At 39.3% G+C, this 13,038-nt stretch overlaps 1 protein-coding gene across 2 annotated transcripts; it reads left to right on the forward strand.

The window, feature by feature from the left end:
* The first annotated feature begins 887 nt into the window (after positions 1–887).
* On the forward strand, positions 888–8,316 carry LOC140943152 (uncharacterized). 2 transcript variants are annotated; one of them, XM_073392212.1, is made up of 7 exons: positions 888–1,100; positions 2,804–3,382; positions 4,162–4,314; positions 5,045–5,176; positions 6,201–6,374; positions 7,157–7,494; positions 8,090–8,316. In XM_073392212.1, exons 2-7 carry the CDS (start codon positions 2,833–2,835, stop codon positions 8,297–8,299), a joined length of 1,557 nt encoding a protein of 518 aa, XP_073248313.1. In that variant the 5' UTR covers positions 888–1,100; positions 2,804–2,832; the 3' UTR covers positions 8,300–8,316. The 2 variants fall into 2 exon arrangements, with proteins under 2 accessions (XP_073248313.1, XP_073248312.1); XM_073392211.1 differs by having other exon boundaries at positions 899–1,100; positions 8,087–8,316.
* The last annotated feature ends 4,722 nt before the right edge of the window (positions 8,317–13,038 follow it).

Here is a 13,038-nt window from a genome sequence, read left to right on the forward strand (position 1 = left end):
CCTGAAAATGTTGGTATGTTTCTTGTTTCTTCGTTTCGAAACTACCGCCCACAAACCCGAACTTAAAAAGTTATTTCTTAGCTGATATAGCCTGCAGAACAGGCATTATTTTTCGGCGTTTTTAAGGGGAGCGAAGGCAGCGCGAAGCGAGCGAGGAGCGCCAGACACGCGCGATAGGAGACGTCCCGCATGTCTTGTGTCTGTGTGTCTGGCACTCCTCGCTCGCTTCGCGTTTGCTTTCGCGCTTACCTATTCTGACTACCTTATTATAGGATTAACGACGCACGTTGACAACACGAAGAAATCTACGTTACACAAAATTAACGCGAATTTTCCAAAAGTTAGGTTTACATACATCAAATTAACGCAAAATTTTCGCAAACAATGTGCGTCTAACTTTGTTTTACACGAATTTGCTGCAATTCAAACTTCTCGGCATACATATCTATCCCTTCGGGGAAACGGATCAGTACGAAGACCAGACGAAAGACATTTTGAACTCAATTCAGTAAAGAACTGAGAACTGTTAGATAGTGACTCCGAAGCGTTGATAGAGTAACCATGGGCAGACGAGGTTTTGTTAGACGTCTTGTTATTGAAATAAAGGTGCTGTGAAACAACAATGATGTAAATATTGTGATTTACATCGACGTAGATTAAGATGCATTAAACTAACGCGATTTTTTAAAATTGCTTTAATAAACTGCATCGTTAATTTCCTATAACAAGGCACTCTGCGTGTCATTTTACTACAACTACCAGAATCCTTCAGTTGTGTTCTTGTGCAAATTAAGGCTATTGTTCTTCAAACCTCAGTGAAGTTGATAAATTTAAATAAGAAAGCAAAGACGAAATGAATTCTGGTTGTTGTAGTCAAACATCGTCATCGTGAAAATGGCCTATAGCGATGAAGACTTGGGCGGAAGAAGGCTAAAAGGCCGATTTATGATAATTTATGACTTTTCGTGACATGCGCAATTTTAGTTGAACAGGTCAAAATAATATTAGGAGAAATCAAGTCATGAAAAAACAACTTGTACGACGCTTTATAAAGTGGGAGATGCTTGCTGTGGTTGTAAATGACACCGTGATCTGAGACGGTAAGAGTCATAAGAGTTGTTTTCAATAATCCGTGTGATGTGTTATTCATTTTGTGTTTTCTATCGATATACTTTTGGTGTAAGTACAAATATATTTAGACAATATTAACTGGATCATGGCAAATTTGTGCCTTGTATTTTTTCGAATGGAAAGTAATTTGTACCAGAAAACTAATCCTTAATCTCATCCTGGTATTTTGATTTAGCCATTGGAGTATTCTAAAACTTATTCACGACTCTTCAATTTCTTAAATATTTTCCAGTGCACCGAGAAAGCACTTGTCCACTAACCAGAAATGACCTGTCTAACAAGCTAGCGATGTTAAAAACGTGTTTTACATTTTTAATGTACCTGCACCTGTTTTTCTCTGAAAACACATTTGTTTGTTTGCTACTCCGTTAAGCTTTAGGCCGCGAGGGACACCTATTCCTGAATTAATTCATTAGCCAATTTTTTCCTTTTCGGTACTTCTTTTTATCTAGGCTGTTTTGAAGGTGATTTAGATAATATAGTTTTACAGAGAAATTAAGGAATGATTGAATTTTAGGAGGGTTGTTTTTTTATTTGATAGATCGCGCTTAAGCCACATTGGTCCCAAATTGGGAAAACGTGATTTTGTGTCCAGAAGTTTGCATGTCGAATAGAGGATAGCACTATGTCGTTTCATTACTGGATGATTCGTCAAAACCTCTAGTGTGTCATGTGAGCCGGAAGCGGATTTTAAGAGTTAATGTTTTCCAGGAAGATATAATCGTTTAAATGAGCAAAATTAATGCCTTATTTCTTTTTCTAAAAGTGCTCTTTTAGAGAATTGCGCTTTATACATGACAAATTACAGTCTACCAAGTTTACCCTTTGTAGTCCCAGCTCGTGAAGTTCTGTATCTGCGCTGAATTCTTGGACCCAAAATTGTCGGAAAAGAAACATTTGGTGACTTCCGAAAGTGTCCCGACTAGAACAAGAGTGCCAGGGAAGATATGATTATGTTAATAAAAAATTCAACGCTTATATAATCTTGAGACCAGAAAGAACAATGCGTTGAAAGGAACAAGTTTGTTCACAAGCTACAATGTTTTCAAGGATTTTTGAGGCGGAAAATAAACGTTCACTGAGTTGCAGTAATTTGGTTGAAATTTCTGAAGAGAAACAAGGATTGCTACCTTTCAGAGCCCGTTTTAAATAAACATTTGTTTTGCAGTCTCCGTGCCATACGTGCACGTGAGCACTTTAAATTATGGGCCAAGTTTTTATCCAGTCGATGTCAGTCGTTGCAATTCTTGTTTTCGCTTTGAATAAATGCATAACAATGAGCCCGATTTGTCGAAAAGTCGTCCACGCATATTAGTTGGCACAACAAGGGCATTCCCCGAGAATGTGGACAGAATTTTCAAAAACCTCGCTATACAGTTTATAAAGTGCCGCTGACCACTGTTTCAGGACACCCTATGCGTTTTTGTCGGAAGGTTTATATTCCCGGAGTTCCTCGTGAAACTTTCGGATTTAAGCTGGTGGGGATTAAGTGTGATGCCACGCGTTTTCGGCGATGTTAAAAGAAATCCTTTCTTAACAGTTGTTGATTACATCAGTGACATTAGAGGCGCAATAAATTTATATACAAAAAATATTGTTCGATTTATAAATGGTTTCTTTAAATATTAAGTAACTATTTTTCTCTTTCATTCTTACTTTGAATTCTCGTCAGGACGATGTAGTTCACTAAAACACTCCACTATGGCCCGCTGGGAGCTGTCCAAAATCACAAGAAAGAGAAAGCCATGGGTGATTCTTGCAATAACATCAGCGGTCATTGTATTAGTACGTATTATGCAAACGCCTTCCCCGGATGAAATCAAAATAGCTGACTTCATGAAACAGTGGTGTCGAATAAGGCAAGCACGTGTAGACTGGGAACAAATGCTGAAACCATGTAAAGGAAATCTTGCGTGGGGAACCAAACTTCCCGGATGGGAATTCGAGTTCCGCACAGATCCGGATGAAAGCTATATTTCTTTGTGGCATATTCGTCCGTGTGGAGAATTCAGTAGGCTTAGTATTAGAACAGTAACAAGCAAAGGATTGGAGAAGAAAATCGGTGGGGACTCGTGGAGAGTTCATCTCAAGGGTCCGGCCTCTGTTGCTGGGACTGTTATTGATCATATGAATGGGACCTATGAAGTCTTGTTCCTGATTATTGAGCCTGGGAACTACCAAGTAGAAGCTATACTGGATCATTCACTTTGTGATGGGTTCGCTGATCCACCGCCAGACTGGTTTATTGTTGGTACGTTATATATCTATTAATGGTGGCTCACATAAGTTATACTCAAATCAAAGGTCAATTTTCAATGAAGACACTGTTCTCGAATTTGTTTTTTGCTGGCTTTCTCTCATCTTATCATGTTATTATGAGTTTTGAATTAACTTTGTTCTACAATAATCAATTCATTATAATCAGAAGTAGGCTAAGTTTACTACTTTGTTTTGTCATTTGGTTTCTATGCTTTAATTTGGTTTGTGCCTTCGGTACAATAAAAAAAGATGGCACCAATAATCGGTAACTATAAAGACCTTTACTTTTCATATTTCTCTGCTTTTATGGAGCCACTCAAAAAGCAATTTAGTTTGTTCTTTCTTTTAGCAAAAATTTTGTCATCAGGTGCTTCAACAGAGGATATTCTCTATTGGGTGTTTTCGAATATGACCCCTGAATGTCTTTCATGTACTTCAGTTACACTTGTTCTTGAGAATCATTATCAATGAACACTAATGACTGGTCCCGAGGGAAACGGTTAATTTTGTTTCCCGAGAATCTCAATGTTTCCCGAGGCGAAACCTGTAGCGGCGGTCGCCGGTCAACATTCGCGGGTAACAGTGCACCATTTTCCTCTGATGCCATAGATTTTGCAATGTTGCTCGCTCAGAGATTTTGGTGGGAAACAGTTTCATTGTTAGGTGTCATGTGACCTCAAAGTAATCAATGACAGCGAGCTGTTTGGAAGAAATTTCCAGCTATATAGCAATCTGTAATATACATATAAAACGCAAGATACTACCTTTCAGGGAATGCACAAGGCAAATTCCAACAAGAGGGGGTCCTGGGTCCAACTAAGAGGTCAGCTGAGCGACCATACATATTGAAACCTCTGAGGTTTGGAAATCCAGTATGGATTACCATTCGTCCCATACCTCCCGGAGAACAGCCTTTATATCAAGGTAAAGTTTATATACAGTCTTAAGAATATAAATTAAACTAAAATGCAAATAAAAGGTTGTGAAAGCTCTTCGTTAGCAATTATTCTAGGGAAAGTTGACATGACAAGTCTTTTTGGTCCTTTGAACATTATGTCGAAAGCTATTTCGCTGTGCTTGTTCCCTATCGCCCAAATATATTCTGGCAAATAACGTCCCTATATATAACATCTGTTAACTGGAAAACTCAGTTAGTTGAAGTAAATATGTTCACCATAGTTGAGTAAAAATTTTAATCGGTTGAAAAATGACCTTGAAAAAACAAAATCGAACCCTGACTTTTGCGACTTATCAAGCCAACTGGAGAGCAGGGTAATTGTGAGTTCGTGAATATACCAGATGTTGGAAATAGAACAAAGGTCAAAAAAGGAAAAGGCGCACACGGGCCAAACGTCCAAACGGCCGGAGCTTATCCCGGTTTTCTTAGCATGAAAAATGGCTAGGAGTATTGCCACTCCCCCTGGATGGGATGCTAGTCTATCGCAGGTTTACTCGCCCCCCTCCAGATCCAGAATTCCAGGTGTTAACCGCTCAGCCACACACGCCTCCACAAAAATGCATCCACCATCAATGTTAGATAACATTTTAAGGGGAATGTTAGCCAGAGTAATGTTAGCGAATGATAGGGGAATACACACTGTACCTTTTATGTATCTTCATCATATGCGTGACATTGCTAACCCTCTGGTTTCAGTGGTACAGTCCGCAGGCGCAGGGTTAGACCTTTCTTGTGGAATCCGCTGCAATTTTCTTTGGGATGGATTTGGTAACTGGATCAGCAGTCATCAAGGAACGCCAAGATGGAAGCCTTTCATTGCAACAGATGGTAAGCTGGTTAAGGGAGGTCAATCAACGATGATGAGCACAAGATGGATGATCTTGTGTGTGCAGAAGACGATCTTCTGTGTGTTATAACAATGCAGTGATGGAGGATGTTCTAAAACGGGAAGCAGGGAACTGCACGGGGAGCAGGACAATGGAAAATGGGAACAAAATCTAACTTGAACCCTAGACCCAGTAGCAACTTCATATCCAATTGTCTCCATTGTTCCCATTTTTTTAAAATTCCCGTTCCCTATGCTCATTCCCTTCTCCCAACCTCGTTCCCAGGGTTCTCTCCCACCCTTCCCTACGGAAACGAGGTTGCCCTGCTCCTCGTTCCTTATTTTAGTAACATCCTGTAAGAGGGGATTCCTTCCCAATGTGTTTTTATAACTGTTGTCACGTGGTCAGTATTTACTGGTATGTTTTATCGCCATGATTTACTCCAGTCATTGGGACTAAAGAAAGAATGTGTCAACTACAGGGTTTGTCTAACTTTTTAGATAATACGTACTAATACTGACAAAAAAACCAGTCAGGATTAAAAAAAACATAGTTCATCTCCTTTCTAACAATATTGCACGTGAAGCATAGAAAATTAAATGAGTTACTTCAGCTTTTAATGATAAAAACTAAATACTGTCTTTTCTTTTTTCAAAGAAAGTGTTCTCCTCCCAGCAAAATTGTTTACCCACACTTCGTCTCCTTTCCCCTTTGTTTTCTTTCTTTTATTTTATTGTATCCTATTTTTAGTTCAAACATCATTTTGTTTTGAATTTAATTAAATAATTCATAATGTAAATATATACAACAAAAATTGGTCAACAACTGACCCGCTTCAATTAGCCTTTGAAATCTGCTGGTGAAATTATTTTCTTTTTTATTGTTTTATAAATTCGAAATAAAGTTGTTACTTGTTGTTGTTAACGGTATTTAGTATAGCTAGATTACGGTTTTGAAACAAAACGACCATAATTCGGGTAAAAAATATTTCCATCTTTTCACGACAAGTGCTTTTGCTATTGCAGATAGAGACAGACACAGTTCACTGAATCCCAGTCCTCTCCGGCCCGATAGTGTGCTGTGGATATACGGGGACTCCGTCAGCGAACAGTTTTTCTGGGGAGTCAGACCACGCCCGCTATGCACTACTGTTTTCAAATGGTGTGGACATACATACAACTGGATATATCAGTTAAAGGGTAATGACAAAATTTACAAATACTGGGTAACCTGCGTGGTGAATGGAAAGGGGGGACAAAAGCGCGCGAAAACACTACGGGCACCTAACCTCGCTCCGAGGTGTCGAGTAATATAGAACCTTGGGGACGAGGCTGCGGGCATCTAACCCGTTTTTGCGCGCTCTTTACCTCTCTTTCAAACACCTGCTACGCACGCTAAATGCTGACAAATACAAAGTGGGAAATAAAGATAGGGGATGTTGGTTTTTCTTTGGTTAAAACGAAAGACTGAACTAGACACAATAAACAGTACCAAACGAAAATACTGATCAGTAGCCTTTAAATGAAAGGCCAGCCTACTCTCTCATAGGTTAAAAATTGTGAAATTACAACAGAATGGTTAAGTTGACTTAGGATGCAAGTTATTACGAAGCTTTAGCATCGAAGACGTCGACAGCGGCGAAAAGGCCACCTTTAAAATGAATTTGCGTTTTTTTTCAAACTTTGCCGCGTGTATTCCAATGCGCAGAAGTCAAATGTAGGCGAATCTCCCTGGAACTGATTTCTTGGGCACCGCACTCACTTAGGTTTAAAAAGAGAAAGAAAAATTCGTCGTCGCTTGTTTATTAAGGACCTCAAGCAAAGGCGTTTTTTGAGCGACGCGCGTCAACCGGAATGAGGCGTTTTCCAACTTAAACGCTATCAAACTTGAACTCCCGGGCGTGGGGGGGGGGGGGGGGGGATCGTCGTTGCTAACGCTCCCTAGTAGTATCTCCAATAACGTCCACTTTTTTCACTTTCAGGAAATCTTACAGCTGCGAAAATCGCAGATGACAACCTTGACTTCAGTTATTTGAGAGTAGCGAGTGAAGTGCTTGACATTATAACAAAACCGTTTTTCGATAAAAACAGCGCGATCCTTCTGAATGCAGGGTTACATTACTTGGAAAGCACAAACTTTTCTAATTATCAAAAGACTATATCCTCGTTGATACGGCTTTTCGACGAAACAAAAGTGGTTAGGAGAGCGAATGGAGACGGCCTTTTTCCCGGAGAAATGATCTGGAGAACAACGACAGCCTTGAATAAACATAAGCTTGACGGAAAACACATACAAGGGAGGAGATTTTTAACGTATCAGGTACCAAATGTTCCTACTTTGCCTTGTTTTGTTTGCAAACCATGATTTATGGTCATTTTTTGGCGCAGGTTATGTTGTGTTATTTTGCACTGATTTGGTGCTGACTATTCTATTCGTCATTTGGAACTTAATGGTGACTAACTATCATGAATTTTGTCTTAAGATAAAATCACCCACCCCTCAAGGAACTGATCTATATATAAAATTTTCTCATAGACTAATAAGATTCTAGTCCTTTTAGGTTCAAGACCTTTTTGACACATGGATAATCTCAATGTACAGTCCAGATGAAGGTTTAAGACAGTAAAGGGTAATGTCAAGCGGTCTGTTCCTCCACATCCGCAACCCTGAACCTTGCAATGGATAAGCATTGATTGAAGATGTCTAAAAAGCTAGAGACGGAAGTCCCTTCCTTCTCCATTCATAAATATGCAGAAAAAGGAGAAAAAAACCAGCAACCTCGTTCCCAGGGTCCTCTCGTCCTCGTCCCCGCTACGGGATACCTGGCAACGAGGTTGAAGCAACAGCGGTATCTATGCATATAAAAACTAAACTAAACGGAACAATCATCAATTATTTTTTTCTCTCCTAGCAGAGGGTTCTTCTCTTCAATGCTTTCGCTACCTCAGCCATGTGTGAAGCCAATGTTCCGGTGCTTGACGTTCATCCACTAACGGATTCTTATCCATACGGCACAGGTAACCCATCCCGGCCCAAAGATGCTGTACATTATGAACATTTTGTCTTTGAGTCAGCAGAAAGAATACTTGAAGATCATTTTTTTAGAACATATAAAAACGATTAAAGATGTTTTTTTTGTGATATGTTTTGTCAGTGTTTGCTATTTATATAGCCGTCGGTATTGTGTCCCCTTTCCTATTAATCCAAAACCCTCGTTTGAAATCCGGGGGTACTCCTTTATACAGCTGATTCAATTAAGGTTGCTTTAGGCAATGGTAATTCCGCACTGGGAATCTATTGTTTGGTGGTCACTCAAGCAAATTATAGCATTGTTGTGTATGCTCAAATGTCCAATGCCCAATCGCCAATGACCAATCAGGCCAAAGCATCCTTTATTGAATTGCGTGTATAAGCCACCCCAGAGGGAATGGTTTTGCGTCTTTTCAATTTGAAATCGGGTATTAACTTTGCCCCATTTTAGTCTGGAATCGGGCATGGTTTAAGAAGGAGCAACGGGAGTGTATGAACGTATTTTTCGTTTCAATTCAAAATAAACACAGAAAGAAAGAGTAATATACGAATTCAAAGTGCATTTTAAAAACCTTTTTTGTTGGCGGTCTAATCTAAGTAATGATGTCATAAGAAGGTCTGAAAACGGGTTTGGATGTTAGAGGCTTGGTTAGCTAGGTGTGAAAACGGGTGTGGAAAATAACATTTTGTGGTCTGAAACAGGGTAACGATTACGAGAACCGAGTGGCACACCCCACCAGGAATTCTCAGGAGTACGTTCTTCCGGCGTTTAAAAACTGATTGCACTAAAATCTCAGCTCTAGAAGGCGAAACTACGAGCTCAAATGATAACTTTAACTTTAACTGCAATCAGTTTTCAAACGCCGGAGGAAATATTTGGTTACAATCAGCGATTACTTGCTCTCTCTTACTGGTTTACGAACATATGTAGCTCTTTCATTGGACTCGTCGTATAACATTCACCTTTGGTGGTTGATTTATACCAACAGCCAAAAATGATTGTGGAACGTGTTAGAAGTTTTAGTTTTCTGGAAAGACATGTTTAAGTATAAAACATGAGGAAGTGGCATGGTATTTTAATGGCACCATACCGTGATTTGAAATTATCAAACCCACTATGCCACCGGTTAAAACCGTACCGCCATGGGGTTTGTGCTGATATCGCCGAGTGAACGAATTTATAGCTAACAGAAACTGGGATGAACTCGTTCCAGTATGAAAGTCCGACCTTGTTTCCAGGCGTCTCCTCAACCTTCAAAATTGCATCTCACCATTTTCACAAAGACCAAAATGCACCTTGTTTCGCGCCCAAAATTTTCCAAAACTGTTGTTCCCAATTTCTCCTAGGTATTACAGTCGTCCCATTTAAAATGTTGGAGGGTAAACAAGGTGCATTGTGGTCTATGTGAAAATGGTGAATGACAGAGGAAAGTTCTCGCAGCTCTCATTGGAAACCAAGAGGATCCTGGGGACGAGTTTGCACGACATTCATCAAATAGAGAGAAGTCGTTACGTCACGTTACCATGGAAGCAAAATTTCTGGATGACAACAAACCGAAAACGTCCAACTGGGCCAGCTGTGGTACCACGGTTTGAAACGTGTGGAAAGAGAGTCCAAAAACAAGATTTCATCCACGGTTAACTGTATTTTTTTCTGCTGTATAAACGCGCGCGTTCGGGTTATTTAGTTGAAGTTTTCTCCGGGCCAAAACGTTAAGTTGGCTTTACCCTTTCGACGCTGACTCTCTTTCCAGGTCTGTTCACTGTGCCCCTGATGAGAATGACAGACCTTCTGAGCGGACTAAAATTTTTTAAAATAACATCAGTCTGTGTTCCCGTCTATATTAGTGAGCTCACTAGAACTTAATAACAGTGTAACATAGCTATTTATCTATTTAGTTCTCGTACCATAGCTAAATGAGTATTTAACACTTACTTAATGCTATGCATTCTTATTAAAAAATAACTAACGTATTTATGGCTATTTTTCCCGCAGCTGCATGTAGTTTACGCTCAATGAACTGATGTGTAGTCATTGAACTACTGGTGTGGTTATTGATCTGTTGTGTACTTATTGAACTGCTGTGTCGTTATTGAACTAACAAAAAGGAAAATTTCTGGATGACAACAAACCGAAAACGTCACTGTTTGAAACTTCTATCTATTATGCCTCGTGTTAAACCGTCCAGTTACAATCTTAGGAGAGAAACTTGTTTTAAACCTAAGATTAACACAATGCGTTTTAAAAACTATTTTAATTTATCAATCGTTTAGTTTTTAAATATGAATTAGCTATGTAATATACTAGATTTTTTAATTCTTACTCTTTACCATTTTAAAATTTCTTACACTTACTTGTAACAAAAGATATGTATTTTTATCTTTTGCAGTCGTGCAAAGACGGCTAAGAAATTTACAAAAAAGCGTAATGCACGTGCAAAGTTGTTGTTTTCCTAATCTCAACTAATTGCGTTTTTGCCGTTCTCGTTGCCGTTGCCGTCGTGGTGCTTTTGCGTCGTATTTTCTCGATTTTTTTACGGTTTTCTTTCCTCATCCGGGCGGTATACTGTACACTTACAGCCTTACAGCCCTATAACAGTCACGCGTTATGACCAATGACGATGTTATGACACCACAACAGAAATCAAACATACCCCGGTATCGCTCAAAACCTGATGTTTTTACTAGAATTAATTCGAAGTATACCTTAGCGTTAAAATGTATTTGTTCTCACTGATTCTTGTCAGTGAATAGAGCACCATATACATGACAGGTGATACGATGTCAGAAATCACATGGTCTGTGCGCTTCATCAAACAACGTGGACTGTGCACCGAATAACAAAACAATAGCAAGATAATATATTTTTATCGGACACACACGGAATGTTCCTCAACTATTAAGCCATGTCTGCAGGCAATTATACTCTAAAAAGGAATTGTGGTAAGAAATGTAAATCTAAAAAATATTCCTTTAGATTCAAATTCCTTTATGTTACATACTTTTTTAATTGTGATACCTGTGTTAGAGCTTGACTAAACATCCCGTTTTAACGTCCAAAGCTAACTTGCTTTTTCTCTAATGTTGTGCTATTGTTAGCAGAAAAGGTTGTAAACTGATAAGGGGAACTATAAGGGGACAACTGAAGAATTTCGAACTGAAGTGCATGATCCGGAAAACTACCTTAATGGTGTTAACCCGCTTGAATGCAAACAGTTTCTGTCATTCCAAATACAAAGCATAAAGCTTACTGTTACCTGAAACGAGATTGTCTCGACCCAAATCCTTAAAAGCGTTTTCATAGCTGGGAAGTCGTTTATAAGTTTCTTAACTTACAAGTAAGCCTTCCTAACCTCTTCGCTGCTGGGTTCTTTGAATGTTGTTTGTGCTGTGATACAGCTCTTTTATTTTATTTGTCTTTTAATATGATTTTTGAGATTATAATGTGGATCTGTCGCTTTGAATCGGGGTAGAAGAAAACGTGCGAGATATAGTTTTTTTGGGGGCCTTTTTTGCCGAAAAGGATAGCCCCTTGTTTTACCACTAAAGGTTATAGAGGGTTACGTTTCTTATCCCCTATCTCTTTGCAATTGGGCAAAAAAATGTCGCGCCACATGTTTAACCAATCAAAAGTAGAGGAAAAACCATCGGTGCCCGTTGCTCGTAAATAATTTCCCGCGCTCAGCATCGCTCACCTGTATTTACTTTTAGTCGAGTGCTGATTGGCTCTTTTGATTTTCTGCCACCGATCTGATTGGCTGAAGAACGTTCATAATAATTATTAGCGCGTTTTTACTTGGTGTAAAAGTGAACTTGTTTTGCACCAATAGGACCATTGGATTAGCATAATTTTCCATTGGTACCAAACGTACCATTGGTACCTATGGACCATCGGAATTGCCCTGTACCCAGCCAGGTCACATGGGAAAATAATCTAAGTCCCCTAAATGAGATGCATATTCACCAATAGAACCATTGGAATAGGGTGCTTTTCCATTGGTACCAATCGTACCATTGGTACCAATGGACCATTGGAATTGCCCTGTACCCAACCAGGTCACATGGGAAAATAATCTAAGTCCCCTAAATGAGATGCATATTCACCAATAGAACCATTGGAATAGGGTGCTTTTCTATTGGTACCAATCGTACCATTGGTACCAATGGACCATCAGTTTGACGAATCGTATCCGTTTGTGTATATTGGACATGTGTGGATTGGCTAAGCAACTACTTCCGTTTTAGTGTTATAGACTTTAAGGATTTAAACTTCCTTGTGATTCTACAGACTTCTACACGCCGATTCTAGGGGCATGCCTATAAATTGTACTGATAATATATTTGAAGTTTTACATAATGACTGAGCGTTTGAGGTTTAAACTAATCCATAACAGATGCTTTCTTTTATTTTCCCGGTTAGATTGATTGCTAGCAAGTACTGACAAATCTAGACTTACTCCAAACAAACAACATCTTGGCACCTCTGTATTTGGTCAAATGATATTATGTTAATAAACGAGCATCTGGTAGGAGGCTTTTTCTATGACAGAATCTCACAGGCATGACGTGCATTCAGAATACACAATCAGCGTGTACGACGTCGACAACAACTTACATAGAGCATTTCACAGCGTTCTCCGCTGTCCACCAGAACTTTGGCGAAACATCCTTCAATTCTGCGCGTCTCTCCAACTACAGGCGTTTCGAGTCAGGACTCTGCGAGGAATACCCCGGATATTTGTCTTGCGTAGAGCATTTTTCCTCTTCTGGACATTAACCGTGATACTGTTTGTGTACCTCAAGTGGTATTTTCCTTTATATTTGACCAGCACC

Source organism: Porites lutea, chromosome 7 (genome assembly GCF_958299795.1).
Source record: "Porites lutea chromosome 7, jaPorLute2.1, whole genome shotgun sequence".
Classification (NCBI taxonomy): domain Eukaryota; kingdom Metazoa; phylum Cnidaria; class Anthozoa; order Scleractinia; family Poritidae; genus Porites; species Porites lutea.